This window comes from Podarcis erhardii, assembly GCF_964252035.2.
Source record: "Podarcis erhardii genome assembly, chromosome: 14".
NCBI lineage: Eukaryota > Metazoa > Chordata > Lepidosauria > Squamata > Lacertidae > Podarcis > Podarcis erhardii.
Window position 1 is genome coordinate 40168315 of NC_138503.1, and position 16430 is coordinate 40184744.

General features: G+C 45.0%; 1 protein-coding gene across 8 annotated transcripts in view; it reads right to left on the reverse strand.

Annotated features, from left to right (window-relative positions):
- ABCC6 (ATP binding cassette subfamily C member 6) overlaps positions 1–16430 on the reverse strand; it is a 41007-nt gene that overhangs the window by 15665 nt on the left and 8912 nt on the right. For all 8 annotated transcript variants that reach the window (XR_014151038.1, XR_014151039.1, XR_014151040.1 and 5 more), the window contains exons 5-18: positions 15504–15629; positions 14320–14381; positions 13023–13154; positions 11691–11894; positions 10212–10389; positions 9311–9472; positions 7057–7149; positions 6766–6969; positions 6531–6677; positions 5579–5666; positions 3500–3569; positions 2959–3085; positions 2017–2193; positions 210–377 (exon numbers count right to left, since the gene is read on the reverse strand). Coding sequence is in view for 5 of the 8 variants with exons in the window: in XM_081839519.1 (XP_081695645.1) it covers positions 210–377; positions 2017–2193; positions 2959–3085; positions 3500–3569; positions 5579–5666; positions 6531–6677; positions 6766–6969; positions 7057–7149; positions 9311–9472; positions 10212–10389; positions 11691–11894; positions 13023–13154; positions 14320–14381; positions 15504–15629 (1938 nt within the window). In the remaining 3 variants the exon portion in view is untranslated. The remainder of the gene's footprint in view (positions 1–209; positions 378–2016; positions 2194–2958; positions 3086–3499; positions 3570–5578; positions 5667–6530; positions 6678–6765; positions 6970–7056; positions 7150–9310; positions 9473–10211; positions 10390–11690; positions 11895–13022; positions 13155–14319; positions 14382–15503; positions 15630–16430) is intronic.

The window sequence follows — 16430 nt, forward strand, 5'->3', positions numbered from 1 at the left end:
GTTATGTGTGTGTATATCTTCTATGACCAGTTTCAAGCACCATTAAACAGCGGATTCTAGTTTAACTTTGCTCCTTCTTCATCATTTTAGCTGTGTTCCTCTTTTGAAACTCTGACCTTATGTTCAGCTGGACTACATACTGGATCCTTTAAAGTCATGAAAGAAAAGGGACCCATATCGGGCTTAAAGAGAGAGGGTGAAGTTAGTACCTTGTTTTTTAATAAGCCGTTCGGTCCAATAACCTGTTCAAAAATGTGCTGGCCAACCTGAGAATCCACAGCAGAAAGGGGGTCGTCCAGAAGGTAAATTGAAGCCTTCTGGTAAACAGCCCGAGCCAGACTGAGCCTCTGCTTCTGTCCTCCAGAAATGTTTATGCCCTGTTGCAACACAAAAAAGTTATCCACAATACATACACACATCCCTTATCACACAGTTCCTGAAAAGGGTTTTTCATAAGTGAGGCAGAAATTGGTTTTCCCGGTTTCCTGCATCTGCAAAACCTCAGATTGGCTAGAAAATCACTTAAGCATTGTGCTGAAAAGTCTTCTGGGTTTAGGAAACTCAGCCCTTATACATCCATCCTATGCAAGGCCAGGCCATCCAAACATCAGCTTCATATAAGAAGCTGCCTTGCAAAGAGTAGACCATCAGTCCAGCTAGTTCAGTATTGTCTGCAATGACTGGCAGTGGCCCTCCAAGGTTTCAGATGGAGACATTCCTAGTTCTACTTAGAGGCAGACAAATCCCAAGCATCTCCATCAATGCATCTCCATCAATCCATGTGCTTTGGCTGGAGAACTGTATCCAAGAATTTGGAGAAGTGAGGCTTTTGAAGAAAAGCTGCATTTTTGGCTCACATAATGTTTTGGTAAATACTAAACCAATAAGTTTGCAATAAAATGTGAGCCAAGCCCAAATTCTTCCCCCACAACTACTTGCAGCATCTACCTTAAATTGCTGTATTTTTCAGTGTATAAGATGCCCCCATGCATAAGATGCCCCCTATTTTGGGGGACTCCAAATTAAGAAAACACCCCTCAGCACTACCTGTGTATAAGACGAGCCCCAATTTTAAATCTATTTTTTTGGTAAAAACCCCCTAGTCTTATACATGGAAAAATACAGTAAATCCCAAAACATCTTTTGTTTACTCCTGGTGTAAACAATACTCAGCAAGACAAACCTGACTCGATATAATGCAACTTCCTATGGGTTATATCCATTGCTAGTCTGACCCAGAGTAGACCCACTGAAGTTAGCAGGCATGCCTAACTCAGGTTCTTTCATTTCAATGGGTCCAAGTAGAGCTTAGCTGGAAACACTTCTATGCACCTGCAAATATTGTCACAACCTGCACCCCACTTTCACTTTGTCAAAGATACAGCTGTCAGGGACCCTTCCAGGGAGAAGGAAGAGGAAGACAGTATAGATTTACAGCAGGGGTTTGAGGGAGGTCGCAGCTCAGAGGCAGATGAGGGGGAAGTTGGGAGAGCTAGAGCAACAGCTGGCTGACACGTTGTCATTAGAAAGCATTCCAGACCCTCCATCTCCCAGAACCCGGTGAGCCTTAAAAGTAGGAGAGCAAAGAGCTCAAAGACAGAGGGCACGTAGCAGCACCCGTAGAGGAGATGAGAATGATGAATGAGGGAGTAGGAGAGATGGGGAGTGGGGTGGAGATTCACTCGGGACAACACTATTATCCAAGAGGCTGGGTTCTATAGCCTCTCTCTGTAAAGACTGAAATAAAAAAGGACTGTAAGAAACTTTTCCTTGTCTTTATATACTTTCCTGGGCAACCAGGCGGGAGCTGCTGACAGCATCCTGACAACAGCATTGCACAGAATAAAAATCAAAATGGAAGATCGTGCAGCACATACCGCAATAGGACTATAAAATACAAAAATGAGTCCCATATGGAGGCGGGCATTAAAACACCTGTAGAACATCCCAAACAATCAGGTATTATCATCATTTTTCAAAATTAACTCTTGGCCAGACAAATAATGAACCAATAACCTTCTCTCCGATTTCTGTCTGACTTCCAGCAGGGAAGCTCTCCAGCTCCAGCTCCAGCGCACAAGCTTCGACCACTCTGTTGTACCACCTCCTATCCATCTCCTGTCCAAATGTGATATTGTCTTCCACTGACATCTTTTGTATCCAGGGTTTCTGGGGAACAAACGCTACTGTGCCCTGCGAAATTAAATTAAGAGATGATGACAAACATACACTATCTAAGTACCAATTACAGTAGGATGCTAGTTTAATCCCCCCCCATTAAATAAACAAACAAAAAAATAAAATGATAACACTTTTTATTCTCTTTGGATGCATTTTTTAAAAAATCAGCATAACATCTTTGTTGATGATGGAAAACGGTCAGGGAGAGAGATTTCTAGGCTGGCAATCTAAAAGATTTCCAGGCCGTTGAGGAACATGTGCTTGGAGTCGTCAGCTTTCAAAAAATGAGGGTAAGAAAGGATGTAGCTCAGAATGCAGCTACCGTTAACTATATATACATTAGACTCTGGTCTCGTACACACAATACATTTAAAGCAAGTTGAACGCACATTTAAAGCATATGACTTTCCCCAAAGAATCCCAGGAACTGTAATCTAAAGGTTCTGGGAACTGTAGCTCTGCAAGGGGTCAACTATAGTTCCCAGCACTGGTGGAGGAAGGGGGGTGAGGGGGTACAGTCTGCCCTGGGTGTCATCCCTGAGGGGGTGTGACATCGCTGTGCCACCCCCCTGGGACACTCGCCCCCCCTGCCTCCATGAGCGGATTGCCCTGCCCCCGGGTGCACAGCGTGTGCACCGCTCCGGGTGCCAGAGCAGCTAGCTCCGCCTCTGTTTCCCAATATTATTTGGGGGAAGCCAGGTGTTTTAAATGCACAGTGTGGATGTGACCTAAAACTAAAAGCTTGCTTAGGGTGTGTGGGGGGGGAGAAGCTTTTACCTTTATAGCCAGAGTGCCTTCTGTTTTGTGCAGCTCTCCAAGCAACGCTGAGAGTAGTGAGGATTTTCCCGCTCCGACCTGGCCAACCACAGCGCACAGACTGCCCCGAGGTATCGCTAGATTAATCCTGCATGGATGGTAACATATACTCCCGTGAGCATCTTGCACACGCTGTTGGAAGTGCAAAAGATGATAATCCGGGGTGCAACTTAAGAGTTAATTCTGTTGTTAGTAAGTCAGCTAACCGAGAGGGGTGGTGGCAGAGGCGATGCGTGCTCCTCAAGGTGTTGCTGTTGTACAGAATTAAAGAACTGAAGAGTTGGAAGAGACCTCCCAATGGTCATCTGAACCAACCCCTTGCAATGCAGGAATCGCAGCGGATCATAATCACAGCCAATTTATTGGAAGGATTAAGAAACCCCAACAGCTCAGTTCATTTGCTTTTGTGGACCGCCCACCAACCCAATCCATAATCAAGACTGAAATCAGGAAAAGAGCTCATCTTTAGGAGAAAAGACCCAATTTGCTCGTGGCCATTTACCTTTTAAGGCAGGGAGGGCTCTCTCTGCACCAGCTGAAGGTCCCTTCCCTTACCATAACACAATCCTGCACTGAGGAAGAAAGGCAGAGGAACACTTATTATATGTGTCTTGGTAAAATCGGTGGCTTGCTATATGACTTGCTATACAAGCGAGGTTGTTATAATGGGAACATATGCTCACCTAAGATACAATATAGAAAGTTGAGAGCATTAAAGGGAAAAGAATTTTGCCTTTCCAGATCATAAACAAAACACATCTGGTTTCCCCCTTATTTTACAGATGGGGAACTTCAGGGGGCCTCAAATGTGGTGTCCTTTATGCCTCTCCATCTGGCCCCTGTCACTCTCTATAGGCCACACCCTTTCTCTACAGGCCACACCCCTCAGCTGGCCCTGTTTCACACCCTGTCAGAATGTTCCTCCCTGGCTGGAAGGTGTATAGAAGTCTGGTAATGGCTTTTGCCTCCTGTGGCTCTGCCTTTGCAGTTGGGAGGCAGAAATGCTTCTGAATGCCAGTTGCAGGAGTCCTGCTTGTGGGCTTCCTGGTTGGCCACTGTGAGAAGAGGATGCTGGACCAGACAGGCCCTTGGCTGATTCGGCAGGCTCTTCTTATGTACAGAAGGTAAAATTTACTTCCGTTGCTCTGCCCCCTTTCCCCCCTGGCCCTGCACACCCCTGGCATGTGGCCCTCAAAAGGTTGTTCAGGGGGGAATGTGGCCCTAGGACTGAGGATGGTTCCCTATGCTACTTTATTTACTCACTACACATTTTCTCAGATAAATGCCTTCTGAGACATTCTGGCTCAGGTCTGGCTAGCGATGGAAAAATACGTCAATTTCTCTCAGTTTCTCATTTTTCCAATCTTAATTTCACTTCTCCACCTTTCCACATCAACGTGTAATTTTTAAACTAAAGTCCTCATGGAAATTCCTCAGAATTTTAGAGTGAATTTCTCCTAATATACACATTTTATATACAATTTTGTCTAACATTTTTTTTTACGAAGCACATTTCCCCCATATGAGCTCAGCTCCTGGAAGAAAGGCGGGATGTAAATAAATATAAATGTTATAATAGTAATATTTCCATTTCCCCCAATATTTTGCACGTTATTTCCACCAACATATGCATTTTTATGCATACTTTACCACAGCATGTACATTTCTGTATGCCATGTTTAGCTGGAGAACTGCATTGTGAACTTTGGAGAAATCTGATTTTTGAAAGCTGGCTGTATTTTCATTTGTGTATTGCTTCAGAAACGGTGAATTAGGTAGATTTGCTTTCAGATGTGAATTGAATTGCATTGCTCCCCCAGATCTCTAGCTGGCAGAGATGGCTCACCCTATCCTGCTGCATAACAGCATGCCACTGTTGTGGGGATAAAAATGGGAGGGTTCTATTGGGTTTTTTGACAACGTGCAATTCTGTGCAGCTTCACACAGAGTCAATTAAGAGTTGGCCGACAGCCAAGCATGACTGAGCAGAGAGGAGTTACCTGCCTGGAGATATGGAAACCTGGATTTAGGTCTCACACAGGCATAATGATTTATGACCTACTGACTGGAATGTGTTTGTTGGTCACTGTGGTGTTCTGAGAGTCGTTTGGTTTTGTTCAGAGAGAGCTAGTTAAGATCCATGTATCTGTTCCTGTATATAGTAACTTGTAGAGTCTGCTGTACATAATAAACACCTTATAAGTAATCAAGTTACTAGTAGCAGCCTTTGTTCCTGCTTCGTCCATCCTGCCTGCAACTGATTGCTTTCTGGAACTCTGCGTATGCTCTGCTAAGGTCTGGCTAAGGTCCTGCAACAGGTCAAAGTTGCAAAACACCAACAGGTTCGGCCATCAGAACATAGGAGCTCAGTGGCAGAGAATCTGCTTTGCATGCAGAAGGTGCTGCCTGGGTTCAACCCTTGGCATCCCCAGGTAGGGCTAGGAGAAGCTCCCTGCCTGAAGTCCTGGAGAGCTGCTGCCAGCCAGTGCCAAGAATGCTGAGCTAGGTGGTCCAATGGCCTGACTCACTATAGGGCAGCCTCCTATGCTCAAAAGGAAACCACCCATAAGCTGATACTTACTGCAGTCCAAAGAACCAAAGCTCGTTTCCGTTTGATCCAACTCCTCAAGGCAAAGAAAGGCAGCTAAACGGTTCAGGGAAACTTTTGCCTGGAACAAAGAACACACACAGCTGAACCTTGGTGGCTCTGTTCCACCTCCACTCTGTAGAACTGCTCTGAATATCAGATTCTGGGAATCACAAGTTGGGGAAAGTGCTACTGTCCACACGTCACACGGGGCATTGTCAGTTTGCATTTCTTAGTGCAGAAAGTATTGATCTGATGTGTAGATGTCTTTCCTATTCTAATTAATTCAAGAGGGTTCTGGAAGCTCCTCTGTGTGAAAGAAGCAAGCAGAAGGTTCCTGGTGTTTGGGTTATTCCTTCAGAGAAGCTTAGTACAGCTGGCTCAAACTTTTATCTCTTTCTGTCAAGGTCGTGCTGACTATGATAGTAGGGCCAGATGGAGCCTTGGTTTCTCTTTTTCTTTCTGTCTCTTTTCCTTCTGGTCTGGCGTTCTGTACATAGTATGCTATAGTGTTAAGGTTTAGGCTTATTATAAGTTACCATAAGTTTAAGTGAAGTCTGCTGCAACTGGATTTCTTATGGACAGTGCCAATCCTGAATGTATTGGATTTGTGACCGTTATGCTCATTTGCCTCCAGTAGCAGTAAAGCTCTACTGGATGAAATATAATTGCCTCTGGTCTATTTTTGGGGAATCCTGCAACGTCTTTAAGTTTTTACTCTGCTAACTATACATTGGACTCTACTCTGGATCAATAACGAGTAGAATTCCACGATAGGCATCTGGCTGGCCACTGTGAGAACAGGATGCTGGACTAGGTGGGCTCTGGCCTGATCCATCAGGACTCCTTTTATATTCTAAGAAGTTAGCTCAGATCACCAAGAAGGGGAGCTACAGCACCTCCTTGTTACACTCATGCAAGCTGAAAGTTGACTTCTGGGACTCACCTGTACAACAGCATTGATGGAGAAGGGGAGAAAAGAATGAGCCCTGTTGAGGATATTGATCAGGGTCAGAGACACAAAGGCTTTCTGAACATCCAGGATGTTTCCCTCATCTGCCAGCGTGTAGACTGCGAACATGATGAATGCAATCTGCAGAGAAGGAACAAGGGAGAGACAGGTGAAGAAGATACAGCAGTTTGTCCAGCTGTCTAAAAAGCACCATCCCCACCCCACTCACCAGGAACGTTGATGAGTGGAAAGAAACAAGAGACACAGAGAAGAGGAACTGTGATGCCTTAAGAGCTTGAAGTTCTTGAGTCCGGACACTCAGCGCCTTGTCCATGAAGTTTTCTTCCCAGCCATGAAGTTTTAGGATCCTGATGTCTCTGAGAATGGCGCTGGTGAGCTTCGCACGGCTGTCCTTATATTTCATCTGAGCCTCCTGAGAAACAAAACAGTAACAGAGCCTGATTTGGTTTCAAGCACGGAACCGAAAACTTGCTAATTATTTGCAAGCAGCGAATCGTACCTGGAACTGGCTTCTCTTTTTGCTGATTGCAAAATTCAGCGGCAAGAGGAATAAAAACACAGCAATAGCCGTCAAAGCGTATGGCCCGAGGAGCTAATAGGATGCAAAAATCAAAAGCAATATTAAGTGAAAGGAACGTGGAGGAATAGTTTGACACACACACACCCCTTACATGTTCTGTCACTGTCACCCTTACATTTATTCAGTTGTCAGGGAAGGATATAGTAACTAAAGTTACTATAATGACTTTGTGAGCCATTCAGAGACTTAAGTTGCGTTCAGAGACCATAATCAAAGTTAGCAGAATTTGCAGGCAAGCAGTGTTCCTAAATACTGTGCTTTGGAGCATGCAGGGCAACATTTCCCTGGTGTTCTTTCCACTTGCTTTCTCCAGGGTGACCCAAGGAGCTGACCTTCAGCAACTGACTCACTTCTTTTCATTCTAGTCAGTGGCTGCAAAGCTCCTTTTTCATGCTAATTGGGTGGTTCTCGGATGCTGGAGACTGAGACCCTTCTGCAGAAACAGTAATGACGCCCCCTACCAGCAAACCTGGAGCCTAAACTGGGCAAAAACATCCCCCTCCAAAAAAACCCCAACCCCAGCCAAATGAGGAATAAGCATTCTTACTTGTCACAGACAAGTATGGTGCTGGAGGAGACTCTTGAGAGTCCCATGGACTGCAAGAAGATCAAACCTGTCCATTCTTAAGGAAATCAGCCCTGAGTGCTCACTGGAAGGACAGATCCTGAAGCTGAGGCTCCAATACTTTGGCCACCTCCTGAGAAGAGAAGACTCCCTGGAAAAGACCCTGATGTTGGGAAAGATGGAGGGCACAAGAAGAAGGGGACGACAGAGGACGAGATGGTTGGACAGTGTTCTTGAAGCTACAAACATGAGTCTGACCAAACTGCGGAAGGCAGGGGAAGACAGGAGTGCCTGGCGTGCTCTGGTCCATGGGGTCACAAAGAGTCGGACACGACTAAATGACTAAACAACAACACTTGTCACAGAATGTTCAGCATCAACTGGAAAAGGAAGGAGGGGTGAGGAAATGTCCTGCTGCAGCCCTTTACAGAAGGAGTGAGCATCCCTGTGGCATTCCAGAAGTAGCAGGACTCCAACTCCCATCATCCCCTACCATTGCCAATGACAGCAGGGCCTGATGGCAGTTGGAGTCCAAGGACATCTGGAGGGCAGCAGGTTCCCCATCCTTACCTTACAGCTTACAGAATTGAGGGGGAAGGTACAGGTGGCTAGAAACCTGAATAAAAGCATTTCTACTAGGAGGTGACATACTGCAATGTTTTGTTGCAGGTTGCACTTGCATGCTACCAAATGCCTCCATTATGAATACTAAGAGTCTTGTTCCCCTCCAAAAAACAACAACTCCGTCACATATACATTACTCAATCCACCTGACCTTTCAACCATACATTCTGAAGAATTGTGTTGGACTGACTGCACTAAAGCAGAATCAAAGAACATATTTCCTATCCAAGGCCTTAACCTTAACAATTGATTGTTTAGTTAAAACTCCTTGCGCTGCTTCTTATGTATTAACAGAGACACCTAGTGGTCAGCTGAGCAGGGCTGAATTTGCATGAATTCGGCTAAGCAGCGAAGGCACGTCTTTCACCACTGGTCCTCTCCCCTTTGCAATTCTGGGTGGATCAGCCTTGACACAAATGGCTGATTAAATTGACTTGTGTGAATAGTGTCCATTTGGTAAACGGCATTCTGGCACAAGAATACGTATAAGAAACACTGCTTTGCGCGGGCACATTATCCACCACTCGACTTCCTTCTGCTGCCTTCTGTGACTCACCAAGCCAATATGTCCACCAGCCATGCATAGTGGCTCATTACTGGCTGGATCAACCAAGACTGCAAAAACAAGTGGTTTGTTGACCAGTTAGAAAAAGGCTGGGGAACCCTTTCAACCCCAAGGGCCACATTCCCTTCTGAACAACCTTTTGAGGGCCACATGCCCAGTAGTGTGTGGGGCCAGTGGCGAAACAGGGTGGAGCAAACAAACCAAACCAAAACCTTTTGTACGGTACACTAGTCTCTACACACACTCACACAAAGGGTAATTAAAATTAGATGGCTTCTTTTTAGGAGTGGCTGGATTGCTTCTCTTTTATTGTACGGTATTCTAGCCTGTGCACATGTATGCTACGCAACTTGTCTCCTTGGCTTTTAAAGTTCTATATGACGTGCCAAAGATCTAAGAAGCAGGCGGGAATCTTTTACCTGCCAAAGGAAGGCGAAGCAGACGATAATCCGGATGGGGGCAAGCCAAGTTCCATTAAAATACGTAATGAGATCTGTTAGCTTCTGCACGTCAACAGAGACCAAGTTTACAATTTCCCCCTCTGTGGTCGCCTTCTTAGCTGCATCTGACATGGCTAAGATCTGTTTTGAATAAACATTCACAAATTTATTAATTGAATATATGATAGATAAGACAAAGATACGTATGTACAATTTTATAATATGTAGAGAATAACATGTGTTGAGAAATCAGAGAAAGGAGCTGAGGGAAGTCTTTGGGGGGGGTGGGTTGAGGAGGGAGGGGGGGAAATAATGTCTGTAGTAATATGATTGATAATTGATTATGTTGAAATTGCTTAATAAAAAATGCGTGTGTGTATATATAATATAATATAATATAATATAATATAATATAATATAATATAATATAATATAATAATATATATATTATATAATATAAATTATATATAATATATATATATAAATAAAAGATCTGCAGGAGACAAAATGAAACCCACAAGGCCACAAATTGACTAAGGTTTGGAAAAAGACAGTGACCGGCATCCCAAGATAAAGGACTCCTAATTCATTTTATGAAAATCTTTCAACCTGTTTGTCCTAAGGCAGAGGTGGGGAATCTTTTTCAGCCTGAGGGATCACACTGCCCTCTGGAGGGTGGCGGGCACATGCAGTGCCAGAGACAACAGCAGGCAGAGTAGTGAATGTGAACTTTAGCTTTGTACAACGACCCCTGGTCCTGCTAGCTAGGGATGGTGGGAGTTGCAATCCAAAAACAGCTGGAAACCCAAGTTCGGGAAACACTGGACAAATGAGTCAGGAGGAAAACAAGGGAGATGAGCCAACGAACAGCAGGCTTTACCTTCCGATATACAAGGCCTGTAACAGCAGTCTTCAGCCTCACTCCCAGCACAAGGCACATATACATGTATTGCTGCTCCAACAGCGTCTCAAGACAAGCTAAGAGGAACATCAACGTAGCATAGAAATAACCTTTCCAATAAGGAGCCTCTGGATCAATGATGAAATCTAGGAAGAGACTACAAAAGGAGAAAGCATCGTCAACGACACACCTGGGATGAGGGCTACCACAGAGAGAGGAGCCGTCACAGCAATGCTTCAGAACATGGGAAATGGACTTGAACTAAAGCCTGGTTGTCGGGTCATCTATCTAGCTCAGTATTGTTCACTCTGATTGGCAGCAGCTCTCCAGGATCTCAGCAAAGGTCTTCCCCATCACCTGCTACTTGGTCCTTTCTTAACTGAAGATGGCCAGGGATTGAACATTTGGTAGGCAAAGCTCCCTCAGTGAGCTATGGTATGGGTACCTTCCCACTCATCTGCCCCCTGCCACCAGTGTTCTCTATCCTATCTGGACTTCCAGGGTTTTGGGACATCCAGTCTTTCATGCCAGCTACTACTCAATCCTTAAAAAGAACAACCTGGAGATGCCAGAAATTAAGAACAGAAAAGCAAGCCCTGCTTCATTATGATTTGCTTATGCACAATTCAAAGTGTTGGTGCTGACCTTTGAAGCATCCCCACCCCCATCGTTCTGCCCGGGCACTGAGGTTCAGCTCTGAGGGCCCGCTTGGTGGTTCCATCACTGCGAGAAGTGAGGTTACAGGGAACCAGGCAGAAGGCCTTCTCAGTAGTGGCGCCCACCCTGTGGAACGCCCTCCCATCAGATGTCAAGGAAATAAACAACTATTTGACTTTTAGAAGACATCTGAAAGCAGCCCTGTTTAGGGAAGCTTTTAATGTCTGATATTTTATTGTGTTTTTAATATTCTGTTGGAAGCCGCCCAGAGTGGCTGGGGAGTAATAAATTATTATTACTATAGTTATTATTATTGTTAGTTGCTTCATTTCACCCAGGGCAACCCAAAGCGACCTACAACTAACCAACCAACCCACCAGGTCAAAGGCCTAGTCTAATCCTCACTGTTCTCACAACCAGTAAGAACTGCTCAAAGCGAGACCTGACCAGAACAACCTTCTCCCCATTTGCGATTCCCAGCAACTGGTATTCTGAGGCATATACAGTGATACCTCGGGTTAAGTATTTAATTTGTTCCGTAGGTCTGTTCTTAACCTGAAAATGTTCTTAACCTGAAGCACCACTTTAGCTAATGGGGCCTCCTGCTGCCGCCGCACCGCCAGAACCCGATTTTTGTTCTTATTCTGAAGCAAAGTTCCTAACTATTTCTGAGTTAGCGGAGTGTGTAACCTGAAGCATATGTAACCCAAGGTACCACTGTATTGCTTTTGACAGTGGAGGAAGAAGACAGCCACAAATGCTACGCTCTTCTTAGGAAGCAGTCCTTAGTTCTCCACATACCTCAGTGTCTTTGGTATCAAAAACAAGAAGACGTCACCGAGGACTAAGCCAAGAGTCCCGAAAAGAAAATAGGTCCCAAACACGTTCCAGAAAGCTTTCAGAAGTGGTTTGCTTTTGCTATGTTCAGGCTGAAGCAGGATGGTGGTTTCTTCAGCGTTTTCACTACTTGCACGCTCTCTCTTAAATTTCGCGGAGTCTGCAATTCTGATCAACAAGAAAACAGAGAGCTTCTAGCCTTTCATGTACTCAGTGCATCTGAATTCCTATTATCCAAATCCTTGTAGCCATCTTCAGAAGCAGAGGGTGGTCCATTTGGGCACTCACCAACCTCAGTCAGCCCTCACCTACCTGCCTCCTTACCTACAGCCAGACCAGGGGGTGGCAATGGCAGCCAGCTGCCTCCTCCTTAGTCCGTGTAGAATTCAGCAGGGAGAAGAACGGGGACATAACTAGAATTCGTTGGCTCTGCCCATCATTTGGCTCTGGTTCCACCTACTATTGGACTCTCTGCCTTTCACCCTACAGCTCTCAATGGGCCTTAGCAACTACTGCTCTCCCAGAAGTACTACTCTCATTTTCATTCAATGTGTGAGCAGGTCAGCAATCTTGGGTGCCGCTGCTAAAAATGGACAAATTAGTCAATTTCAGCTTCTCCTAGTTTTTAATTCCCCCTCCCCTCTTAAGTTCAGTTCTCCACATTTCAACAAAGATTTGCAATTATTATTCTTTTTTTAAATGCTCGTGAAAAACCCACCAGCATTTTAACACAGATTTTTGTACATAATTTCCCCCTAACATGCACATTTTTACAAAGCAATTTTCCATAATGTAATGAATTGCTGTATGGTATTTACCCTAGCATGTGCATTTTTTTTTTTTACACGTTACTGGAGAACTGCACTGCAACATTCAGAGAAGTGCAAATTTCAAAGGATGCTTGTGTTGCAATTCATGCATTGTTTCGGAAAATGTGAATTGGGTAAGTCGTGTTGAAAATGTGAACTGAATGTCTATAACTGCTGCCTAACACCCAATAACCCATAAAACTTGCCCTTGCTGGTCCAGACTCAGGGGTCATCTACATTAGGGATGGGAAACCTGTTGCCCTCCAATTCCCACCAGCCCCGCAGCCAGCATGGCCAATGGTCAGGGCTGATAGGAATTGTAACCTAACATCTTTGAGAGAGCCACAATGTCCTGTTCTCAACAGAAGCCAGCCAGATCCCTCCTATGAAGATACCTGCTCTTCTGGAAATGTGAAGGACTAGCACCTTCCTTCCTTCCTTCTTTCCTTGGTAGTTGTTCTTATGCATACACACAAAAGGCACTTACTGCTTGGCTCTTGCACAATGCTCATTCCATGCATCTTCAATCTTGGTAACGATATCTTCAGAGGAATTTTCTCTCGCAAGTGACCACAGGTCTTCTGCTTGTAATGGCTGCCGATAGCCCTTCCAGAGCAACCTATGAAACAGAGGGCGTTCCCAATCAATTGAGCGGAATAGATTATCTAGTCCGGGGGTGGGGGTGGTCACCAACATTGTATTTTTCCACCAGTGCACACATTTGGAATTCTGAGAGAGCATGGTGGGCAAGAGTAACCTGCGAGTTCCATGCTGGCGACTCCTGCTTTTAGGCTACCAGGCCTTATAGTTGGTGTCCTCCTTTGGTGCCATTGGCAATGGTGTGTCATTGATAAAGAAAAATGGAAAAGGGTTAGGTTACAGGTTGCACTCTTCGTTCCTGAAAAGTACAGTGGTACCTCAGGTTAAGAACTTACAGTGGTGCCTGGCAAGACGAAAATAATTCGTTCCGCGAGTCTCTTCGTCTAGCGGTTTTTTCGTCTTGCGAAGCACGGCCATTAGCGGATTAGCGCTATTAGCGGCTTAGCGACTATTAGCGGCTTAGAAAAAGGAAAAAAAAGGGGGGGAAACTCGCAAGACTCGCAAGACGTTTTCATCTTGCGAAGCAAGCCCATAGGGAAATTCGTCTTGCGAAGCGCCACGGAAAACCCTTTCGTCTAGCCAGTTTTTCATCTTGCGAGGCATTCGTCTTGCGGGGCACCACTGTACCATGTTTCTCGCCTAGTTTTTAGAGGGGGAATGCAAGGGGGGGGGATTCTTTAAAGGGAGCACTGAGCGGAGCCTGTATGCATCCCAGGCTCTGCTCAGTGCTCCCTTTCATGAGCTGCGTGGAGCATGTGTGCAGCGCTTGCAGGCTTTTCCCTGAGGAGGGAGAGGCTGCCCTACTCCCACCTCGCGGAAAAGGCCGCAAGAGCCGCGCTCCCTTTAAGGAGTGCACGGAGTGTGTGTGCGGCTCTTGGGGGCTTTTCCCTGAGGTGGGAGAAGGGCAGCCCGTCAGTCCTTTCTCCCTCCTCGGGGAAAAGCCTGCAAGCGCCACACACATACTCCACGCGGCTCGTGAAAGGGAGCGCTGAGCAGAGCCTGGGATTTGGGCAAATTAGAAAATTTGGCAAATTAGCTTCCTGACAGTTAAGGACAGGCAAAAGGAAGGCCTTCTTCCCAGAGCACATAACTCTTTGTCACAAGACGCCTTGGTGACCACTGGCATTGTGAGCCAGACTGGCAATTACATTAGCCACATGATGCAATGTTGCTTATTTTCTTACCCAGCAAACCACCAAAATGTGATTTTGGAAGCAAAAGAGGCCCCAGCTTCAGGACACGGGTTCTGCAAATGTTCAAAAGGGGGGGGGAAGGACAGCTTTCAGGTCTACATAAATACGTATACAATATTTGGTGCAGTGGGAAGAAGATACCTAACTGGGATCTGCAATGGTTTCTGGTTCAAAAATGTTCATCACTAGCAACAGCATAAAGCGTCCTAACTAGGGATTGGCGTCCTAACTAGGGATGGAGGAGAAATTCAATTCGGTATACATTTAAAGCCTAATCTGTACTTTCCCAAAACAATGTGGGAAGCAAAACACAGCTACCTTTAGAAATTCACACTTATCCAAATTTTGGAATGCAATTCTCCGAGCAAATAATGTTTACAAAAATGCATATAGTAGGGGTAAAAATGCATAAAAATGAAGATATTAGTGAAAATAACATACAAGAATGCATTACATTAGAGGAGATTGCTTGCAAAACTGTGCACATGATTCAAAACTGTGTGAGGGAAGCTACCAGCAGTTTCATGTACATTGTCGCTCATCCACACAATTTATTTGACTCCAAGGACCTCACATGAAGTTCTCAGAGAGCTGGTTTGAATTATGAATGAGGATAATCTACATGTCGTTTCCCCAAATCTTTCAGATGCCAGATTAATGCCATTGAACATGTGGTGCTTACTGCAGAGGCAGCGGTGGAGCTAGTTGATCGGGCAACCGATATGCCCAGGGGGGATTTTCTCACCCCCCCCCCGGGATGACACCCCGGGCGAACCACCCCCACCGCACCTCTGCACAGAGGACTGTTGAGAAATGACCATCCAATGTGAAATGTCAAAAACATTTCTTTAAAATAATTCATATATGCACTTTGGGGTCATTATAGCTGAATACATATATGCGTGTTAAGAGTCTATGTGTATAAAATGAAGTCTGCTTCTTAATTCATACCTTATTTTCCATTCTTGTAAGCTGCAATCATATGCATACTTACCTGGAAGTAAATCCCATTGAACTCAGTGGAATTTACTTCTGAGTAGACCTACCTAAAACCTTTTGGTTTTTGGAGAACGTATCAACTCTTTCCCCTGTGGGAACAAGGGCTAGAAGCCTGAAAAAGAGACTTGATACCTGGCATCTTGGAGGCTCTATAAATTAAAAGCGGAAATGCTTACGGCCTCATTGCCAACTTTGGAGAAGAAAGGAGGGTGGTCTACAAAGCAACAGAGGATCAGTTCCAATACGACCAAGGTGAAACGAACGTATGAGATAACACGATGGAAGGGTTCGTCTCTAAATCCCTGCAAAAATAAAGAAGAATTGCTTGTCATTATGCATATCTAGGAGACCATGTCCTCCTTCTCTACTATAGAGGCAGCATTAGCTTCTCAGCAGAAACAACAGCAACCGAGTGGTTTATACAGGATAAAACTGTCACAGAAGTAGCTTTAGAATAGCTTTTGAAAGCTGCTTTTACGTTTTTAAAATCTCGGGGGGGGGGGGGATACATGGAAGTTGTCATCCATAAATAAAATCCCAGTATTAGAAGGAAGTCTGGAGACCTCGGTTGTCGGACATAATCCATTCGGAGGACTGTTCAACTTCCGAAACGTTTGACAACCGAGGCGCAATGAGCGGTCTGCAATTTTAACTGAGAAAAATACAGTGGAAGCCATTGGACTTCCGAGGTACATTCAAAAACGGAAGCATTTTACTTCTGGGTTTTCAGCATTCTAAAACCGAAACATTCGGCTTCCAAGATGTACGAAAACCGTAGTACCAGTGTATTAGCTTTCTTCAGAAAGTGAGGAGACTCCGTGCCCCATGATGAGATAATGGGCCAAACCCAATGTGTTAATAGTAGCATATAAAGCTTTAAGTGTCTTGAGATTCAAGCACCGAAAAGGGTGTCTTCTCTAACATCCAGCATCTCAGCATCATCAAGCATGGCCTCATTGGTGGTGCCGCCATTGGAGGTTACCGGGTTGGCATTGACCCATGACAGGGCCTTTTCAGTGGCAGTTCCTAGTTTGTGGAATGCCCACCCTGGTTGAGGTATATGAGCAACAGGAGTCTCCTAACAACTCTTAGCACCCTTAACA